Below are 22,994 nucleotides of genomic sequence, written 5' to 3'. Positions count from 1 at the left end.
TTTTTTTTTTTTCTAGTTTTACTAGTCAATCTTACCACAGAAATATGGCTTTACAAGTTACCTAATCAAACTTCCTATTTGATGGTTAAGTCTTTGTTGGGTGAGCATGTGAATTTGTGATTGCTGTTTGTCTCACTTCGAACATACCAAATTACAAAGAGCAGATACCTAAACCTCGTTCATTTAATCAATGAGAGACTGGCTCAGAACTGGTTGGCTTAGACTGGAAACATCACCAAATATCAGACCTCTCTTTGGGAAGGCTTTCTTGTCTGTTTCATTTATTCAGCATAGACCTGTGTTTGGAAGATTTTATTTATTTATTTTGAGCATATGCAAAAAAGTTCTCAAAGACCTCAGTAAATTGCCTCTTATTTTTTATTCCAATTAACTAAGCAGTCACTGTAGCAGGAAACAGTGGGATTGTGTTGATATTTTTAGGTGAAATTACGCTACTTTAAGAAGGGAGCACACACTCCACAAGTTGCCAGAGCATGCATGGGCCCACTGGGAAATGGATTTGGGGGGAAGAGTAGACTAAGGTCAGATCCGGAATCAAGTCTAGACGTAGGCCCCACTTCCAAACTCCACTCCCCTTCTCTGGTTGGGCAGCTTCGGTGGAGCACAGTCACGGCCCACCTAACGACTCCATCTTCTTCACACGAAGAAGGCCAGTGGCTCCTTCTGACAGTCCCGATCCTCAAGAGTTGGCCGCTCTCTTCCATTTCTTCCTTGGGATGCTCGTCTTGGGTGCTTCTTCCGCTTGGGCCTGGCTGGTCTTCTCTGCGCCCGCTCGCCCGCTCGCCCGCCCGCCCGCTCGCCCGCCGGCCCTCACCCAACCCCCAGCCTAGCTTCCCCTCAGGAAAACCTTCCCTCCCAGGCCGAACCCTCTCCTTTCTTCTCGTGGGGCTGCTTCAGGCCAAGTTGGGAACTTGCTCATCAAGACTTAACTTCCCGAGCCTGTCTCCGCTTACACCCACGGGCCGGCCGCAGCCATCCCCGGCCCGAGCTCGTCGTCCCCGCGCGGGGCTCAGGTGGGACGGCGCGCTCAGGTGAGCGAGCTGATTCGCGCGGCGCGAGGGGCTGCGCGCTTGTCCCGGAGTCCGCCCACCACAGCTGCGGCCCCGCAGCTCCCCGGGTCCGGCGTGGCTGAGCTCGGGCAGGGGCTGCGGGTGGCGAATCCAGCTGCCGGCCAGCTGCGTCCCCGTCCCCCCCCCCCCCCCCCGTCCCCCCGTGTCCCCCGTCGCCGCCCGCCGCACTCCGGGGCGCCGCGAGCGTGAGGAGACGCCCGCCGCCGGCCGCGGGCTTTGTCCGTCCGCCGCCTCGCCCCGCCCCGCCCCGCGCCGCGCCTCCCCGCCCCCTCCGCGGTCCCACTTCCTCGGCGCGGGAGGCGGGAGCGCGCCGGGCAGCGAGGGGTTAAGCCGACGCGCTGGAGGCGCGGAGGGATCCGGAGGCGAGCGGAGCTCGGTGCTGAGGCCGCCTCAGCGGAAAAAAAAAAATGTCCGCCTGAGGAGACCCACAAGTTCTATCGGGGGGACCGCCAGCCCGCCCCGGGGGAGCCACGGGCGGCCAAGCCCGAGAGCCGCCCGAGCCGCGCGGACCCAAGCGCTCGCGCCGGCCCGAGGCCACCGAGCCGCCGGCGGCGCGAGGTGTAGCCGGGAGGGGAAAAGCCTGAGCCCGCGCTCCCGGCCAAAGTGAACTTTAATCGGGGAGGTTGGATGCAGAGCCCGGGCGGCAGGTAACGGCGGGCGGCGGGCGGGACGCGCGGAACTCGGGTCCCTTTGTACGGCGCGGAGAGCCCGGGGCCGCGTCCAAGTTGCGGCGCGCGGCGCGGCGGGGCGGAGGCGCGAGGCGCGGGGTCCAGGCCCCGGGCAGCGGCGGTCGGCCTGCGCGGCGCTCGGGGCTCGGCGCTCGGGGCCCGGGAGCCGCCGAGCCCGTCTCATTGTTCCGCGAGTCCGGGCCGGGGCGGCCCGAGTGGGAGGAGGAGGAGGAGGCCGGGCGGGCGGGAGTTTGCCGTGCGCGGACGCGCGTGGGGCGCTCTCTCCGCCACCCCGGGGACCCCCCGCTGGGGACGTCCGGGCCGCAGACGCGGGCCTGGGAGCGGCGCGCTCCCCGCAACTTGTCAGCTCTATTGTTGCCGAGCGGGTGAGTCACTTGGGCTCCGGGTCGCCGCCGCGCTCTCCTCCCTCGCCGGGCGCGGGCTCGTTCCGTACTCCGCCTCGGGGGACCCCCCGGAGCCGAGCCGCCTCGGAAACTTGCGGGAGCCCCCGAGCCACGCGTGGGTGCCCTCCCGCAGCTCAGCGGTAACCCGGCTCACCCGCCTCTGCCCTTCCCTCGGTGGGGATGCGTGGGGGGTCTGGCGTGTCGGCCGGCGTCCCCCCCAAGCCCGAGCGCCGCCCCACTCTCTCGCTCTCACCCGGGTCTCCCGCGGCTCAGCTTGTCTTCTCTGCCGTAGGACCTGCTAGAAGTGGCTGAAGATGAATCCCCAGCAGCAGCGCATGGCCGCGATCGGGACCGACAAGGAGCTGAGCGACCTGCTGGACTTCAGTGCGGTAGGAGAGCTTTCCTCCGCATCTTGGGGTTCTGCTGAGCTTTCCCGAGATAGCGAGCCAGGGAGAAAAGGGGGAAGGCGACATGGCAGCGGCCAACTCCGTCTGCTTTTCAGCGATAGTTCTGAGGGCTGGAGTCCAGCTCCCCCAAGTTGGACACCTGAACTTTGATGTAATGTCTAGACTTGCAGATTTCAAACTTTAATGCCAGAGGGGTCATTTGATTTAACCAGTTATAAGAAGAACAATGCAATCATGAGCTTTGGTTGACTCACTGCCTAGCCCTGATGATTATTAAGGATTTTACACTTTATATGAGAGGTTTTTTTTTTTTTCCCTTAAACTCTTCTTGGTATTTCCCTCCCCAAGACTTCATGTGGCTTGTGGTACCTGAAAAGTGTCAGCTTCAGAAAAGTCAACCCAGCGCTAGAAATTCCCAGTTTTCTGAGCTGAATACTTTAACTATGCATATGCAGTGTGTATATGTAATATGGAAAATGATTTAAAAATAAAAGGTGAAGCCACAGAGCCCATTGCCCTTATTTCTTACTAATGTTTTGAATTTCAACATTAACTGCTCCTAGAAGGCAGGGCCAATACCTGCTGTATTAGAGCTGTTATTATCTTTCCTGTATGTGGTAATTTCATCGGACATGATTCTGATTACAAGTGCTATTAAGTAATGTTAATGTAATGAGAATCACTTAGGGCCAAAGTGAAGATCATGGGTAAAAATTTACTGTTTAAACTTAATTATCTTGGAATCTTGCCTGTGGCTGGGTTTTCTTTGCAAATGTCACCAGTTTTCCCAAGAAGTGTTAGTAAATAATATCACTTGTTATTGCCACACTTAGTCTGAATGTGGCTTCCATTTTTATTTCAAATTCTCTATGAAAATTAAGGAACTAATTAATGATACTTGGTGAACTTTTCTTTGCAAGGAGTATAGATGAATTTCAAGATTAACAGATAGATTTGGGTTATTTTGCAGATGTTTTCTCCACCTGTTAATAGTGGGAAAACAAGACCCACGACACTGGGAAGCAGTCAGTTCAGCGGGTCAGGTAAGATGATGTTGAAAATCAGAAATTTATATTTTAGTGCTCTGAGATACTTTAATAGAGAAGCATAAAGCCTGTTAATGTCTGTCACGCCATTCTGTACTGTGTCCGGTTAAAATCATAAGCTGAAAAAAGTCTCAAACTTGGAGCGTTGTCTTAAAGATTTCTTGATATGTTTTAAAGATTTTCAACATGGATTTAAAGTTGCTCTCTTTTTGTGAATGTTAAGATTGAAAATTGTCTTGAACATGGTGAATTGTGTCATGATGGTATTTAGAAAGATGCCCGAAGAAGGCACTCTGTGGTTCATGGGTGTTCCTTTTATATATGCAGCCATTTAATATATTTTCAGCTCATTAGCGTTAATAAATCTCAGCTTCTAAAATGGATAAAAGTATTATTGATCTGTTGCATAAAAGGTAGAATTGAGACAAACAATAATTAGTAAGTTGTATTTATTTAATAGATGGTTCTTACATTGGAAATCTTTAGGAAATTATTTTGTGGCATTAATTTAAAGTGTTATGTTAAAAATAAATGAAACCTTATATTTATTTTATTTTTTCTTTGTTTTTTTCCTTATATTTATTTTAAATGACATATGTTAGATGAGTGAATTTTTGTCCTGTAATCGTTATATTTTTTAAAGTTAGATTTCTAAGCCAATACTGTTAATGTTAAATTTGTTTGCTTTTGGTATACTGCTTTGTCATATTACTAAACAGTGTCCCAACTTGAAGAAAACTTACAATTTAAAAAGACGTGTTCCGGAGCAGGGTATATTCTCATCTATAGACGCTGTAATTTCTGTTTTCCTAAAGCTGTTCCTCAATGTCCAGAGAGGTGGAGAGGGAGCAGTGAGAGCGCTGTCCTGAGAAAGCGCTCTTAGCTTTCAGGGCAGAAGCTCAGGCACTCTGTTTGGATCAGTGCTTTTTGTTTACCTAGTAAAATCAGAGCTGGTTTCCAAAGTGCTGTGAGAGCAGAATTCATTTCATATCTGGCTTTAATGTTTTATTTTACTTCATAGTTAAAACATGTTTCTGTTTAAAATCACACATTAGGTTAGCTGGGTTCATTTTAGCTGTGACATTACAGCGTGTGGGGAAACTAAAAGATGCCTATCACCTAACATACCAAACAGGAGAACAAAAAGCAGTTTTGGATTTCATATAACCTGAAGGCTAGTATTCTTGATTATAAAGACAGGAAGTGTTAACCAGATTCCAGTTCTTCTCCCACGTCTTCCCCTTTGCCTAATAATCACTGGGGCATTTTCTGCTTTTGGGATAGAGGAAGAAGAAAATTATCTGTAGAGTAGTGGCTGTAGTGCAGCCCTCCACTAGCATTTAGAGGACATCTTAATTTTTATAAATAAGTTGATTGTTACGAACTTTTAGATGGACATTTTGTAAGACATGGTAGGTGCCTGGTGTGCTCTGTGAGTCCTGATTGCTATTTTATACTGTTAGCTTCAACTCATGTTGTGGAAAGCATATGTAACTGGGCATTGATTAGGCTAGGAACATTAGAAACTTGTTATGAGAGTGCAGTTATACTTATTTTTAAAAATTCAGACCGACTTCTGTTATGAAAATATCTGCTGGATTGCAAGTATGTGACTGGCCTTGCCACTTCTGCAAGGCTCTGTCACACAAATGTTTGTGATAGAAGTCACACTCATTTCTCTGGATTAAGATGTTATTTAGACTTAAATTTCTATATTCTGTGGACATAGCAATATTTAGCTGTGAGGTTTGTTTTAAAAGAATAACAATAGTAAGATTTAAATTTCAAAAGGAGAAAATTGCATGAGGTTATTTTACAACAAAATATCTGGTGGGTACAATTTCTCTCTAGCCTTTCTTATCTCAAAGTGAATATTTAAAAGAAATTGGCACAGTAATATTCTGTGTATGTACTGTGCATCTATCTTACTGACTTTTCAAAGGATATTTGTAATAACACTCTAGTTTCTATTGATGTGCAACATATAGGATGTGAAGATCTCATGGTCCTTTTGAAGAGCCGTGTGTGAAGACTAGAGGTTTTTGTCTTTGGAGTAACTAACATTTGAGACACTCATCTTTTGCTTTGTGAGAGCTGCAGTTTTTAATGTGCAGTATTACATCCTTCTCATTATTTGTTCCTTAAAAGAAGGACTTAATTTTGTAGTTGATTATTTTTGAAATATAATCCAAATTATGTACAATACTTTTGTATTTTCTTTTTACCTGAAGTACCTAATATATTCTATAGAATGAGATGTTCCTTTTATCTTGTTTCTGAAACAAATAACTTGAAAGTCAGTATAGAAAAGATGAATGTGTATTTATTACTTGAATCTGTACAGTGTCATTTCTTCCTCAAGATGTTATTTCCTTTGCATTATAGGTAGACTGTAAATTAGTCCACTTGGTGTGAGAGGCCGTGTGAGATGTTCTGTACTGACCTTGTGATAAGTATGTCTTTGGAAATGAAAGGTGGGGTACATCAGCTTCAAATATAGTTTATTAGAAATAATATATACATCTGAGTATAGCGGCTCACACTTGTAATCTCGGCCCAGAGGCAAGGAGGAACAGGAATTCAAGGTCATCTTGGGGTCCGTAGTTAAAGGCCAGTGTGGGCTACATGAGACTGCCAAAACAAACAGATCAACACTACAAACAACAACAAAGACGGGAACTACCCACAGATGCAGTGTTGCTCTCCCGTTTCCCTCCAGGGGCAATGTCTTGCTTAAGTGTCATAAATAGGGGATTGATAGTGGTAAGGTAAAGACATCCTCATGCTGCCCTTTTATACTTGCATACATTTTCCTACTAATTAAAAAAATTTGTAACATTATTATTTACTCTCCATTAGGTGTGATAAGATTATTAAATGTGGACCTATCCTATAGTATTTCAAATTGCTAGAGTAGAATTTGAATACATCTAGTGAAAAAGAAATGAAAGCAGAAAACCAAGATTTTACTAAGGTGTTTTAAAACTGAACTATAGTACAAATAGAAATGGTGATTTTGAAATAAAAAGGAAACTAAGTTGGTCTGTCACTCAAGGTATTTTCAGGTTATGAGTGGGGTGTGGGCCTCAGTGTTGAAATTGAGGATAACTAAGTTTTAGTATTATGTATATGATAAGATTCAACATTTTAGATATTGTTGTACTGATGAATAGTAACTGCAGACTCAGCAGGTATATGGAGACATGTAATTTTTTTTTTTTTTTTTTTTTTTTTGTTTTTGTTTTTCGAGACAGGGTTTCTCTGTGTAGCTTTGCGCCTTTCCTGGAACTCGCTTTGGAGACCATGCTGGCCTCGAACTCAACAGAGATCCGCCTGCCTCTGCCTCCCAGTGCTGGGATTAAAGGCGTGTGCCACCACCGCCCGGCTGACATGTAATATTTTAAGTTAAAATGGTTTATTAAGGTAAAGGATAAGTAGCAAAGAGATCTTTTTGGAAAACCTTGTAAATTTAAGTACAAACTTGGAAAACAGAAAAATGAAACACAAGATTGTAGCTGTGAGCACTGTGCTCCTGAGAACAGTTCTGCCGTGACCCTTCATCAGATCACAGTGCTTGGGACTTGTTATACTTAGTGAAATGTGCATATAATTGATTGATCATTTTTGTCTTTTCACCAACAGCTTATGTATAGATTTATATTTCTTTCTTTAAACTATCTCTTGGTATATTGTCTTCCCTGAGTTTCACAGTGGTTCTTTTGGATAGGAAAATGGAAACATTCAGCTTTAATTATAATCAGTTTTTTTCTACATTTTGGTTTAACAGGATCATAGAGTTATTACACAATTATTAAAGTCAGATAGTCTTTTCTGTTCTTAAACGATTGGTAATCATTCTTGAAATTCACTGCCTGCTTTATATGTTTGAAGATTTGGGCATCTTGTTATAAGAGAGTGCGGTTAGAGAGAGGTACTTATTAAGATGGTGTTTCTGGACACTGCATAAGCTAACTTAAAAGAAAAATAAAACTGAAAAAACCAAGAGACCAAACAGACTACTTTTGGGTGTCACCTGAATGTTGAATGTCAACTTTTAGTTGGGAATGTTGAAATTACAAATCTAATGTGTTTAAGGAATAAAGTGAGAAAACCAATATATCACCACAGAAGGCTAATGAATGGTATCCTGCTTTGTTAAATAGTTGAGCCATATGATTGTCAGTCAGATAACCATTTATTAACTACTACTTTATGCAGCTTGGTCTTGTAATACTAGCATTTGGGAAGGTAGGAAATAGAGAAGGTCATAGATTGGAAGTGGAGACATTTCATTGTTTACGTGTAAAGATAAAATAGAAAACTGGAGGATAACCTTCTGTACTTAACAGAATATCAAGAATTATAAATGCACTAATTTATGTTGAGTTCATAAGAGGGCTGTGCTATAGAGTGAGGAAACTAACTTACAAGTTTAATTTAGTGTTGACTGGTGAAGGCAATATGCAGGATTATTCAGTGAGGAGAAGAACACACCTCCCAGAGTTGGGGTAGTATAAAGTAGTAATTTGATGTGACTAAAGGTCTATACAGTTTGAGAAAAGAGAAGTTGGCTTTAACAGATTGCCATCCCAGAATTCATATTTGCCGACTATTATCTGGAGCTGAATTTGTTTGGGTCACATTCAGATATTATCACTTACCAGCTTGGAGGACATGGGTAAGTTACCTAACCCCTGTGGCTACTGTTCTTAATCTATAAGGTGATAGCTACTGGTGAGTTTGTTACGGGGTCAGAGGAGCTAATAAGTGGGAAGCCCCAAGAACAGCCCTTGATGTGCAGCAAATTGTGGCGGAATGAATTGGTACTGGGAAGGCACTAGAATAAGGAAAACATTTATTTGGGAAGTTGTACTAATCTAGAGATGAGATACTAAGGTTTGGATTTAGCCACAGTGTGTGTGGGAAGTAGAAAGAAGGTACTAGGAGTAAAGGATTTACAGAATCAGAAGAGTCCGAGTTCTGTGGTAAGAAGACGACAACTCAGGGTTGCAGTTCTGCCATGATTGGAGGATGGGCGTTGTGAAAATAATGAAGATGAATTGTTTTGAGTCTTAAATTTAACACAACCTTCTTTGGGGAGTATTCAGTGGTAGAACAGTTACCTAGAGTGATAAACCATTGAATTTGATTCCTGTGTTGTAAAAAACCAAATAAACAAGGAACAGCCCCCTACACACTCCCCTACCCCAATAACAAAAGACATATAAATTCAAATGACTCAAAGCTCTTATGGCTAATTTGGAGATTTTTGAGAGGAAAGTGCTGGGAAATGAGTTAAAGTGTTGTTTTAGAAAAAACCAAATAACTCACCCTTACATCTCCCTATAAAATTAATGTGTAGTTGTCAACTGTCAAGAAAATTGGAGAACAGGTAGAAAAAAAATCACCCTTACTTCACTGTCCAGAGAAAACTGTTAGGTTTTGATTTATTTCTTTTAGTCTTTTTTTTTTTTTTTTTCCACCTAGAAGTGCTGTATTTGTATTTTCCAAGGTGAAATCTTAATGGTAATTCCACCTTATACCCACCCCCTAAAAATTTCACTCCATATTCTATCATGAGCATTTTCTCTTGTTATATGTTCTACCAACTTGGTTTAAAATAGTTGCATCTCTTGCATGGAGTAGATACAGAAATTTTATTAAATTTAAAATACAGAATATTTCAGTTTTCTGATTGCTTGAATATAGGGGTTTTGTTAATTTTCCTTTTGATATGATAATGTGGTAATGAACACTTTTTGTACATACGTATATGTGCATACACATACACATTTCCCCTTTGGTAAGAGATACAGACTTTTTTCCCCATACCTATAAGTTATAATTAAGGAGTTAATGAATTCTGTAGGGAAATGAACTCAGTGAGATAAATGATGAGGCTAAGAATTGATGTTAGTGGTGGATTTAGATGTATAGAATCTGACTTTGATTATTTAAGGTAAAGGTACAGTAAAGGTACAGATGCTTGTTAGCATGAATGGAGTGAGTGGTGGTGACAGTCCACTACACCAGTGTTATATATAGAGGCTTTGTGCAGTTAGTGGAGAGAATTCCCTGCAGTCTTTGACTTGTGCTTATTGAGATGCAGAAGAACCAATTGAGTTAGTGAGAAAGTCCTTGAATTCTGGCTTTTCAGGAAAGAGGCACAGTCATGTAGTGGGTGGAGTTGACCTTCAGAACCATGCAATTGACCTGGAATCAGTGCTTTGAATTTACTAGCAGTGTGGCCCTAAGCACATCATTTAAATCCCCTGAGCACACTTTTCTTATTTGTGTAAAGTAGGTAATACCCATTTTCAGAATCCTAGTGAGGATCAAATAAAGTTATTTATTGTGTATTTTGCATATCATAAAGCTAACTCAAATGGTTACTATTACTATTGTGGCATCTCCCCCCTCCCTTTCTCTCTCTCTCTTTTTTTTTTTCCTCTCTTGAGACAGTGTTTCTCTGTGTAGTTTTGGTGCCTGTCCTGGATCTTGCTCTGTAGACCAGGCTGGCCTCGAACTCACAGAGATCCGTCTGGCTCTGCCTCCCGAGTGCTGGGATTAAAGGCATGCGCCACCACCGTCTGGTCCTTTTTCTCTTAAACAGAATATCATTGTGCTGTCCTAGAACTAACTCACTGTGTAGTCCATAGCAGACTTGAACCAACGGTAGTCCTCCTGCCTCAACCTCCAAAAAGCTGGGATTACAGGCATGAGCTACCATGTCCATGATGCGTGTTTCTTCTTAACTAGAATCTATGGGTACATTAATGTAATAATAATTATAATCAGCAATTTATAGCCAGTGTTTATATAATTGTTATGATAGGTATTGTTCTAAGTAGTTTAAAGCATTATCTTTGTGGTGGTAAAGTTGAGTAAATGCCTCATGAGGGCAACGTATCAAGCTGCTCTTTTGATGTGATCGAGTTAGATGTGTTTTTGCATGTTACATGTATAAGACATAAGAAAACCCAAGAGTAGCTTTGAAAGATCAGCTGGTTACCAAAGAACTTAACTGCAGTTTACTTTCTTTTTTTCTTTAGATTGTGTCTTCTTTTTTTTCTTCTTTTCTAAAATTTAATTTTTTTATGTGCATTTGTGTTTTTGCCATGGATGTCAGGGTCCCCTGAAACTGGAGTTACAGACAGGTGTGAGCTGCCATGTGGGTGCTGGGAATTGAACTCCGGTCCTCTGGAAGAAGAGTGAGTGCTCCTAACCCCTGAGCCATCTCTCCAGCTGCTTAGATTGTTTCTTTTTTTTTTTTTTTTTTGGTTTTTCGAGACAGGGTTTCTCTGTGTAGCTTTGCGCCTTTCCTGGAACTCGCTTTGGAGACCAGGCTAGCCTCGAACTCACTGAGATCTGCCTGGCTCTGCCTCCCGAGTGCTGGGATTAAAGGCGTGCGCCACCACCGCCCGGCAGATTGTTTCTTCTTAATGTTATTTTGTAGACCAGATACTACAGGGTGCAGAACAGTGAATGGAGTGAGATTTTTGCAAACCTTCTATGCTTAGGTCTCACTATTTCTTAGATGTAAGTAGTGGTAGTGTTTTTTCCACCTGCTTGAAATTCTTTTGTTTTTAGTTTTTTGAGACGGTTTCTCTGTGTAGCTTTGACACCTTTCCTGGAACTCACTCTGTAGCCCAGGCTGGCCTCGAACTCACAGAGATCCACTTGACTCTGCCTCCCGAGTGCTGGGATTAAAGGTATGCGCCACCACCGCCCAGCCTGCTTGAAATTCTTAGTGGAATAAAAAATATATAACCCGAGAGAATAGCTGGGAGACAGGCTTGGAGAGACTGCAGAAGATGTTGAGGTAGAGTAGTGGTTCTCAACCTATGGCTCGTGACCCCTTTTGAGGGATGGGTTGAATGATTCTTTCACAAAGATTGTGTAAGACCATGGTAAAACACAGATATTTACATTACAGTTAATAACTAGCAAAATTACAGTTGTGAAGTAACAATGAAAATAATTTTAGGCTGGGGGTCACCACAACACGAGGAACTATAAGAAAGGATCAGGGAACTGTATTAAAAGGTCAAGGCATTAGGAAGATTAAGAAACACTGGGTTAGAACTTCTCCACTTTTCTCACTGGTAGAGAAAGAATGCACTGCAAATTAGCAGAAACAATCCTACCTAAATTTCATGTATTTCACTTTCTAATGCATGTTGTAAACAAGCTTGTTGTAAAACTGAGGCTCTGAAGATTACCATGCTTAACACATGGCCCTGCTTGTCTCGTGCTCTGCTTTGTCTCTGGAGATAGGGCCAGGGATGGGTCACTGGTCTGCCCTCAGTTAGGCCCAGTTCTAGAGCACATTCATTAGCTATCCTTTTCTCGTTCTTACAGAAAACTGTATTTAAAGCAAGAGTGGCTTTGTAGGTAGAAAGTTCATAAACTAAAGTTTAGATAGATATGTTCATAGTCTGACTGCCATTTGAACCTGCTTTCTGTTTCCAATCAGGTCATCTTAGAATTAAAAAAAAAGATTTATTATTTTTATTTTACGTGTATAGGCATTTTGCCTGCATGAGCATGCCTGGGGACCATGGAGGCCAGAAAAGGATGTTGAATTCCTTGGAACTAACGTTACAGGTGGTCATGAGCCGTTGTATGAGTGCTGAGGGTTGCACCTGAGTCCTGCAAAACCAGCCGGTGCTCTCAACCACTGAGTGCTCTCTAGCCCCCATCCTATGATTTTTAAATATACATTTGAAATGGGAAGAAAAATTATATTTTTATACAAATACCTTTATTTTTGTTCTGTGTTTAAAGTGTGCTCTCACATGTTGCAGGTTAAAATTGTGGTCTTAGAGTGACCATGATGAGTCATTTAAGCTCTTTGAGGCTGCTTAGGGACTTAAAGATCACACAGAAATGAAAACAGATTAAGGACTGGTTACTAGTCTCTATTCTAGCTGATCATGAGTCAGAGATGGAATATTCAAAGTAATATAATAAAACAATCTGAGATAACTTACAGGATAGACTTATTATTTTTTTTTAAAGCTTTGCTATCACATCTCAAAATTCTTTTGTTTTTAATACTGGAGATAAATAGAAATGGTGGTTTATACCTATCTATAATTGTAGCATGTAGAAGGCTAAAGCTGAAGAATTGTGAACTTGAGGTTACCCTGGGCTTATAGTGAAATCTGGGTCAGCCTAGTCTAAAGAATACCAAACCAAAAGGATCAAAAGTTAGAGAAAGTTTGTCCACTGCTTTGGGCTTAAGAGGGCAGCTAGTTTGGGACCGAGAGGCTCTCAGAATTGTGATAATCAGATTGCTGAAGCATCATTCTTGGAACCAGGTAGAAGTCCTGGTTCATCTGTGTCCTTGCTTCTGGTGACCTAGTGTGAGCAGGAACATGTCATAATTAGTGACTGTAGCACTACTTCATTGGTGGCTGACAGAGTGCAGATTGGACATAATGTGACAGGCTCTTCCACTCTAAACAGAGCTGTGAGTATTTGGGAGCTTGGCAAGATTTGTGTTAGGAGCTACCACACTTCAGTCCTGGAGGCATACCTTGTTTTGAAGTTGTTGGAGATAGATGAAGTTTGCTTGTGCTATTAGTAGAAATATGGTGTGGCCATATGTAGGTTCTGAGTTGGCTACTTGTGGAGCACAGGCTTGAAAATTTTGAGTTCTTCTGAGTTGTATGTTTCTCTGAGGCTTTGTTTGGAAGCTCTATCCAATGAAGCTGTCCTCGTTATCCCGTCAGAGGTTCTGGTTGTTGTCATCTCACAATTTTGTAAGCTGTTTTGCAGTGTTGGTTCCAGTTTGGAATAAAGCTAAAGAGAAGGCTTTTTTCTTATATCAAATCTCTTGGGGCTGGCAAGATAGGTCAGTGGTAAAGGTGTTTCCTGCCAAGCCTGATGACCTGAGTTTGATCCCTGCAACTTGTTTGGTTGGAGAAGAGAACGGACTCTCACAAGCTGTCTTTTGACTTCCACATGTCTTTGTGTCATATTTGCATGCCCCTCCCCATAAATAGGACAAAAAGCCAGCACCTTATATTGACTCTGTTAGTGAGAACACATGGACATCTTAGATGGATTCAAACTTTCTAGTTAGGCAGGTACTTGGAGGCATTTCAAGACTCTCCCAGATGTCCTTAGTGTCTTTTACCCGGGGGTCAGCTGTCTATTTTTATTCCAGGTTAAGTGTGTTTTGTTGCTGCAGCTCCCCTTTCCAGGTCGTAGATGCATAGTTGCTGAGTTGTCATTTTGAAACCCAGAAAAGTCTTATAATTTTTACCTACCAGTTTAGTAGATAGACTATTCTGCTGGTAATATGTGGTTTAATATGAAAGGATGCCATTGATACTATGTCCCCAGTTTTTGTATGGTTAGCAATGTTGGAGCAATTTGTAACATAATTTATATAGTATATTTTCTTTTCTAAAATCTGAAAACCTCCACCTACCTAAACTTTTTTTCTTAAAATCTCACAAAAAATTTCTTTATATTGAAAATGTAGACTGGGAACTTGAAATACAGAAAAAAATGTGGTGAATTAGTTCTATAACAGATTCTTGGGCTAGAGGATTTTCAGGCTGAGTTTGTTCTTTGAATGTCTTCTTTAACAGGCTGATTTAGGGACTTAGATTCTACTTGGAGGATAAGCTAGCTGTCTTTGGGTCAATGAATACTCATACTTCTCTGTTCAGTTAAAGATACAGGAAAACACTCAAGGAACTCTTGGTGTAATACTTTCATTCTTTGTCCATTTTCTATATAACCAGCATTAGATGGTCCCCTTCAAAAGGAAGCCTTATTCTTTACCACTCCCTTTCTGGATTTTGTCAGTTGTCTTGTAGCAGACAGAGAAGAAAATCCTCCCAGCTTTGTGAAGAAACTGTGGAGCCATGATACTTACAGGGGATAGAGTCACTCTTTGATTTTTTTCTTTTTGAAAAGTTTTCAGATGAATGGCATAATTTTTATTCTTATGATATACTCATGGCAGTCTTTTTCATTAAAAAAAAAGTCATGATTTTAATGAGTGTGATCTTCAGAGCTTATGGCTGGCTCTGTGCCACTACTGTTAACACAGCTATGGAAATGATAAAACTTCCATAGTGTCGTGAACTGGGCTTTTGTAGAGTCTGTTCTGACTTTTCCATCTAATTTGCAAACCTGTTTGTTTTACTGTTCCTAATGTTAATTGTCTGAAGATCCATGTTACAGTATTGGATAATTAGCTTAGCTGGTAACTGTACGGTAGGAACACAAAGCAGATTGTATAGCCAAAGTTTCTCTTGTTTTCATATTTACTTAATCCCTCTTTCTAGCCTATGAGCAGTGCTGCAGTGAGCAGACTCCATTTACATCAAGATGGCTAGACTCTGAAGACTCACTCAACCAACAAGTTGTAATAGCAATTGGGTTCTGCCCAGTGAGTGGCTGCCGGAAGGGGCAGTCTCAATCATTATAAAAATGTTTCATAAATATTTACTCATATGCTGTTTACTTCATGATTCTTGTAAGAGGTTGGTAACTGTTCATTTCACAAAGGAAACAGAAATCAAGAGTGATGCATGTTTGGTGTGGTTTCTGACTGCCCCTCTAGCAGCGGGCTGATAACTAGCGGTAGTCACACCTGCACTGATACCAATCTGCACTAGGCATAGTTTGTCTTAAGGAGGAACTTACTGTCTCTAGAAATCGTTAGAGTTTGTTGTTAAAACAAGGAGTCTGATGTAGGGTAAAGTTGATGTTCTCCAAAATAAAGTGCTTCAAGATTTGTTTTTATTAAAAAGAAAACAGTGTAGTCATAAGTTTATGTAAAACAGGTATGCATTTAAAAAAATATTTCAAGATGTTAATTGCATACAGCTACAGTCTGAATCATTTTGGGGGCAAATGGGACTTTCATGTCTTACCGTTTAGTTGTCTTTGTTTTTGGAAGAAATTTTATAGTTTTTATGTATTGCAATGTTCACACCTATTTTCAGTTGAGATAGTAGAAGAGATTACATCTCCTACTGTAATAAAGACCCAAGGCTTTTCTGATGGTTTGTTGTAAATGGCACTGAAAAGCACAGGCAAGTGATGTACAAAACTAAAGACTATGGGAGTTTGCATGAGGGCTCTAGAACTCCCTGTAACATGCTTTAGAGTACTGTCATCTGCCTTTATCTCTTTATTTGTTGTGACTGGTTGTTATTGTTATTTAGGCTATAAAGTCCTTGCAAATGAAAGTGATGTTTTACACTTGTGATTCAGGAAGATATCCCTTTAGGCTCATAAACTCTTGATTTAGGTTTGGTTATATGTAATAATTTGGAAAAAGATTTAATATTCCAGTTTTTATTTTATTTTTCTTCCCTAGTATACTCTGCCTGGTAAGACAGAGGAAACATTAAGATTTATGAAGATTAGCTAACTGGAGACCTGAAGTATGCATTGTTTAGTAGAATGTTGTACCTGACCTCTCATTTCTTCTGCAAAGCTCGTAGCCCATTTAGGACTCCACATTTAAGTATCAGCGATGGGCAGGAAGTGGCCAAGTGGTAAAGCCATTGAGGTTTTAACATGAGTACAGCTGGCTCTGCAGAACCATAGCCAGCTTTGGTTCTAAGCAATGAGAAGTGATACTTTGGTGGTGGTGGTGGTGTGTGCATGTGCATGTGCATGTGCGTGTGCATGTTCTGCCCCCACCCTCCCTGCAAAGAATGTATGGTACATTTGTTCTTAGTAATGTCACACTGTGGAGAGAATAACTAACTTGTTTGGTTCTTGGCTTAACTGGTCATAGGAACTCAGTTTTTTTTTTTTTTTTTTTTTGGTTTTTTTGAGACAGGGTTTCTCTGTGTAGCTTTGTGCCTTTCCTGGGACTCACTTGGTAGTCCAGGCTGGCCTCGAACTCACAGAGATCCGCCTGGCTCTGCCTCCCGAGTGCTGGGATTAAAGGCGTGCACCACCACCGCCCGGCGGAACTCAGTTTTATAAGAGCAGTAGGAACCATTTTACCACCATCTAGAACTGGTAAATGCCCAGGCCAGGACTTTGAAAGTTAGACTTCTTCCTGAACAACCTTGATTTTTGCCAGTTGATTTATGCTTTGGCCTGGAAATGAGGTTGTGTAGTTTGCAGTACAGTAGGTGTGGGGAAGTGTTCTGAAGAGCAGAGAAAAGGCTTGTTGAGTGGAGCTGTGAGTCTGGTCCCTGCTTAATTTATGACAAATAAATATTTTACCTAGTGCTCTGAGTTACCTTTGGTGAGATTTTTAGGGACAAGGCTAGTTTTGTTGATTATAGAAGTATGCTGTCTGCATGTGTTGATGTATAATTTTATTTTGTTCAATGCTGGGCTCCAATTGAGGGCCCCCTGTATACCACTGAGATATATACCTAGTTCCCTGGGAGATTGTAGAGCTAGATACATCTTTAGCAAGTATTTCCTCCTTTTCCTTCTCTTCCTTCCCTCTTCTTTATTTACTTTTTATGAAGAATTAGGTTGGCCACTCTGAGGTAATTAATCTGAAGGTTAAATTATGAAGAATGTTACCAATGTGTATGTGATTTGGAAAAATATTGTTTACTTTTCTGTTGCAATGATAAGACACCATGGCCAAGGCAGCATATAAAGAAAGTTTACTTGGGGCTCACAGTTTCAGAAGGTTAAAGTCCATGACCATCATGTTATGGAGCACAGCAGTAGGCAGGCTCCAGGCATGGCTGTGAAGCAGCAGTTGAGAGCTTAGATGTTGAGGCACAACTATGAGGCAGAGAGAGCTAATTGGGAATGGCTTTTGGAAAACCTTGAAGCCTGCCCCCAGTGACACATTTCCTCCAGCAAGGCCTCACTTACTTAGCCTTCCCAAATAGTTCCACCAAATGGAGACCAACTATTCAACTATATGAGCCTATTGGGGCCCTTCTTATTCAAATCATCAAACTTCTGTTGAAGTAGTTTATCAGAAGACTTCTTGGTTTATATCAGTCTGGAGCTGTGAAAAGATAATAAAAATTTCATCGCTATAATCTTCCTCACAATGTTTTCTGCTGCAGCAGTTCACTGATTTAAGACCACTTAATCTGAGGTACCAGCTGTCAGAATACTCTCCTCTACACCTCAGCACTCACAGCTCTCTTCTAAAACATTTTCTTACATAATCTGAGAGAGGAGATAATATTTTTTTAAAATCTCAGTGGCTTCCATTGCTTGTAAAACCATGCAGATTTCTGAGAATACCACCTCGGTAGACTTAGTGTTGATGGATTTAGTTTCTGAAAAATGCCCATTTGCTCCCTGTGAAAAGAGCAGGTTTGTGTTTATTCAGTGGCTCTGAGATGAGATAATTGGTATTTTTATGATATGAATGGAGCCTTTGTGTTTTTGAATGTTGTGAAACAAAGCTGTATTTATAAACACATTTCAAAAAATATAAATGACACTTTTTGGTGAAGATGTTCACTGAATAGCAAGAAAGTTCAGAAAAAGGAGCTTTGTTAACATTTAATAATAACCTAACTGTTTCTTTTGACTATCTCATTGATGTTTAAAGAGTACCTGATTTTAGAAACTTTTAAATTGAAAAAGATGGTGCTATAGTAGAAAAATATTTTATGAGATCAAATGTCCCTTTTATAAGTTTGGTGTTTTAAAATTATTGTCTTGGTTTATAATATATTCCAAATAAAAATAGTCACAAAAATATCTTTAGGAAAGCCTTGCTTGGTGCCAGATACAAGATGAACAGGGTACTATGCTCTAGCTGATTTAGTATAAATAAGCAATATTAAAGTTTTCAGACAAAATCCAAAGTCAGCCTTTAGGTTTTGAAAATTAAAGTGGCTAAATTTTTTATTTCTTGTCATTTCCTTTTTCCAAGATTTAAAACAAGATTTTATTTAACTTGCATGTATATAAATGCACCTACTGTGTGTGCAGTGCCTGAGGAGGCCAGAAGAAGGTGTCTGATACCCTGGAACCACAGTTACAGATGCAACTAAACCAGGGTTCTCTGCTCTTAACAGCTGAGTCATTTCTCCAGCACCCCTTTTCAAGATGTTTGTAGACTTTTAACAATTATCTGTTTAGTATAAAAGAATTATATTAACTACCTTTGAGAGCTCAGAAGGCTAAACTAGTGCTAAAACAATCTTAATGCTTTGGAAAGATAGAAGCAGAAGTCTCTTTCTTCCTGTACCCTCTCTTCTCCCTTGGTACAGATTCATGCTGTTGAACTTTTTACAGTTTTTCATGTGTATGCAAATGATGCATAGCTCTGATTACTGGGAATAGTAGTTCTGCAGCTTAGCTTTTGAGTTAACAGGAGACAGCAAGGAGGGAGGAGGAGTCCTGTATAAAGGGCAGTGTTGAGTCCATACTGAACTTAGTAGGTTGTTGCTTTCCTCAATTACTTGTAATATTTGGCGTGTTGTAGAAAGTGATGCAATTTCCCAATATATAGGACTTAGTGAAGTCCTTCATGCCCAAAAGCCAAACCAAAACCTGAAAGCATTAGCAGTACTTCCTAATGTTAGGATTTCAGTTTCACCAACTTCATTATCCTCTTTGTTTAGAAAAGAACCGAGTCAAGAAAGGGAGCTGACTCTTTCCTGATCACAAAGTCTGGGGTTTCTTGGCAAGTTCATACTCCTGGATTCTATCCCCAGATATTCTAACTACCCAGTTTATAATAAACAGAAATGTATCTAGTTACTTCAAGGTTATGTCCAACTTCAAGCATATAGCAAAGGCCTTCATCCTGTGTCATGACCAAAAGTAGTGGAAAGTGAGTGGTAAGAGACTAAGATCTACATTAATGAGCATAATCCATTCCTGACCTAAGACTTTCTGCTTGTGTTCTGCCTCCCAATATGGAAGATTAAATTTTCTACACTGGCTTTTACGGGGAACACATTAAGACCACAACATTCTGCTTCTGGTCCACCCAGTTCCTATCCTCACATGTAAAATAAATAGAGTTCATACCAGTAGCCCCCAAAGTTTTAAATCTTTCAAATACCAACTTTAAAGTCTTAGTTTAAATCCAGTCTCATTTACATTTATTCAAATTGGATTTATCCTGGGACAGATATTCCCCTTTAACTGTGAGCTTGTGAAATCAAAACAAGTTATGTGTGTTCAGTATCTCATTGTAGGCAGACATAGGACAGACATTTTTATTCATGAAGGAAGAGAGAGGCAAGAAACAGAAGTACCTGGCCCCAAGTAAGTTCAAAACTCAACAGAAGGAACAGCACTAAATCTTTTAACATTAAAAAAAGTTTCTTTCTTGTGAGCGGAGCGGAGCGTGCGTGCGTGCGTGTGTGCGTGCGAGCATGCGTGTGTGATGCCACACATCTATGTAGTGACCAGAGGACAACTTTTAGGGGTTGGTTCTGGATTGTTGAGGCTTGAGATTTTCTGGTCTCTGTGTCCAATCTTTCTTTAGTAGTGCTGGGATTAAAGATGTGTGCAGCTGTATTCAGCTTTTTGTGTGTGTGTTCCCAGGATAGAACTCAGATGGCCCCAAGTTCTTTTATTCACTGAGCCATCTCCCCTGTTCCAGCAGTGTTAAATCTTAAAGAGAGAGAGAGAGAGTATTCTGTGTTTTGACTCTATGTTCTGCCCTCTGAAAGTACTCAAGAAGTTCCTCCTCTGTGGCCATGCTGGACTTATTAGCTCATGCATGCAGCAACTTTCACAGGTTGGGATCTCAAGCCTGCAGTTTTTCCAGTATGATGTTTTGGTGTGGTTCTTGGCTCCACATTTTACTGTGCATTGCCCTGATAGTGATTCTGCAGTGTTTATACTCTTGCTTCAAGTCTCTGGACTCTCACCTTGTCTGCAGTATCTGTTAACATTGAGTTGGAGGTAGGAATCAGGCCCTCAGCCAGTCTACTTTCTATGGATAGTGCTAGTATTTGATGCTTGTGCCTCCCCAAACTGTAGCCCAAGCCATGTGTAGGCTCTCTTGAGGTAGCCTTACCTGGAGGATCCAAGGAGGGTTGTTGTATCAGAGTGTAGGGAGTGGACTTGAGGTAGCCTTGTTTCTTATTTCAGTGTGAGACCCTGTCAGAATTGCCACATTTCTATCGGCTTTCTGCTCATAAGCATGTATGGTATCTCAAAAATTTGAAATTTTTCTCTGTTCTCTTCATCTTATAGCTCCTCACTAGAATTGCCCAATGCTAACACCTTTTCCAGTATTCACTTCAAAAATAGTTTTAGCTTTTATTCAATCTCCAGTTCTAAAACTGCCCCTCAGTTTCAGTTATTTATTGTATAAAATACTTGACTCTCAGGTACCAGATTCTTCTCTCATAGCTCTGCTGCTGCTGTAGCTGAATACCTGAGACTAAGCAGTTTATGAACAGAAGTTATTATCCCATAGTCTAGAGGCTGGAAAGTCAAATGTCAAAGTTCCAGTGTGTGGCAAGAGCCTTTCTACATCATCAGGTGCCTATATGTGAGGACAGTGTGGGCAGGGGACCAGATCCTTTTAGGCATTAATCCTTCCACAGGAGTAGAGCCCTCATGAACTGAACATTTCTCCATAGACTTCATCTCCCAGAACTGTTGCTGAGGATACATTTTAGCATGGGCCTTGGTGGATGCAGTCAGACCAAACTAGCTAAGGAGTAGAATTCACTAGTGAGGCTTTTTATGTCACATGTTTTCTTTGTGAGGTAATAAAATTTTATTTTAGTTTCATTCATATAAAGCTAGTCAAAGTTTCTATTTTTTAGCCGGGCGGTGGTGGCGCACGCCTTTAGTTCCAGCACTCGGGAGGCAGAGCCAGGCGGATCTCTGTGAGTTCGAGGCCAGCCTGGGCTACCAAGTGAGTTCCAGGAAAGGTGCAAAGCTACACAGAGAAACCCTGTCTCGAAAAACCAAAAAAAAAAAAAAAAGTTTCTGTTTTTAAAATGATTTTTTTGGTACTGGGGTTAGAGAACATAGAGCTTTGGTCCTGTTAGGTAAGCACTCAACTACTGTGTTATATAGCTCTGGATCAGGTTTTGTGATTCACGATCCTCTGAGCAGTTCTTTTTCATTTATTGTCATGAAATTATTTATAATATTACATTTTTATTGGGTTTAAGGTATGTAGTCATGTTTTCCTTCCAGTATTGGTAATTGTGTTTTGTCTTTGGTATTTTTTGTTTGTTTTGAGATAGGGTCTCATGTAGCCCAGGGTGGCTGTAAATTCATACTTACTGTCTTACTAAGGATGGGCTTGAACTTCTGCTTGGCTTCCTCTGCCTCCCAGCTGCTGGAATTATAGGCCTGCACTGTCATGCCTTAAAGAAGGTTACATTTATCTGTGTATTTTCCATTTCTAACGCTATTCATTCCTTGGTGTACACATGCTTCCCTCATCTCATTTTCCTTTTTAATGTAGCTAATGATTGTCTTTATTTCTGTTCCTCTAATAAAAGTTTAGCCTTTACTTTTTTTTTTTTTTTTTTTTTTTTTTTTTTGAGACAGGATTTCTATGTGTAACAGTCCTGGCTGTCCTGTCCTGGAACTCACTCTATAAGCCAGGCTGGACTTGAACTCTGTTGGAGCCCACTAGGTTTCCTAGTGGCTGTACCCAGCAGCACTGCATAAGAGGTTGATTGGACCATGGGCCTGGGCACCAGGTGACTGTAACTAGCAAGGGGGAGGTCTTTTGCTCCACCCCTTGTCATTGTTATACTTTGGAATAAAGTTCTGGGTCGGTGGATAAAGATCCATGCCCACCTGAGTTTATGCTGTGTTTCTCTCCCCTCTCTATTTCTAACTAAGTCTCTTATCCCTCATTCCTCAAGAGTTCCTGGGGTAAATAAGCGTGGGGGCAGGTCCCCCACAGAACTCATAGAGATTCTCCTGCCTCTGCCTCCTGAGTGCTGGGATTAAAGGCATATGCCATACCTCCGTTGGCTAACCTTTACATTTAAAGGATCATTTTGCTGGATTTACAATTCTAGACTAATTTTTTTTCTTTGTTAGCAGCTTAGAGATTTCTAAAAACATTGTATTTTGGCTTATTGTTCATCACAGTAAGTCAGTAATGATTCTTTATATATAAGTCTTTTCTATATAAGGAATATACTTTATTCCTGTGGCTTTTAAAAGATTTCCTAGTTTTCTGTAATTTAATTATGAGTTTCTTATGTATATTTGATGTTTATACAATATTTCATATAATTTGAAAACATTTTTGTTTCGTTATCTTTTTTTTTCTTTTTTTGTTTTTTTGAGAAACATCCCTGGCTGTCCTGGAACTCACTCTGTAGACCAGGCTGGCCTCAAACTCATAAAGATCCATCTGCCTCTGCCTCCTGAATGCTGGGATTAAAGGCCTGTGGCACCATTGGCCGGGGGCTGGGGGTTTTGGTATCTTTTTTTGCGCTGGGGGGTGGGG

At 41.2% G+C, this 22,994-nt stretch overlaps 1 protein-coding gene across 3 annotated transcripts in view; it reads left to right on the top strand.

Annotated features, from left to right (window-relative positions):
- The first annotated feature begins 1,577 nt into the window (after positions 1–1,577).
- The window catches only part of Tcf12 (transcription factor 12), a 271,671-nt gene continuing 250,254 nt past the window's right edge, over positions 1,578–22,994 (top strand). Inside the window, exons 1-3 of one of the 3 annotated variants that reach the window (XM_059268212.1) lie at positions 1,578–1,738; positions 2,456–2,552; positions 3,541–3,613. In XM_059268212.1, the coding sequence (XP_059124195.1) occupies positions 2,478–2,552; positions 3,541–3,613 (148 nt within the window). In that variant the 5' untranslated portion in view covers positions 1,578–1,738; positions 2,456–2,477. Of the gene's footprint in view, positions 1,739–2,455; positions 2,553–3,540; positions 3,614–22,994 lie in introns of those variants that run through there. The other 2 variants (XM_059268213.1, XM_059268214.1) reach the window with 2 other exon arrangements.

This window comes from Peromyscus eremicus, chromosome 7 (genome assembly GCF_949786415.1).
Source record: "Peromyscus eremicus chromosome 7, PerEre_H2_v1, whole genome shotgun sequence".
NCBI classification, from domain to species: Eukaryota; Metazoa; Chordata; class Mammalia; order Rodentia; family Cricetidae; genus Peromyscus; species Peromyscus eremicus.
Note: the sequence above shows the minus strand (reverse complement) of the source record. Positions and strands in the feature narration are given on the sequence as shown.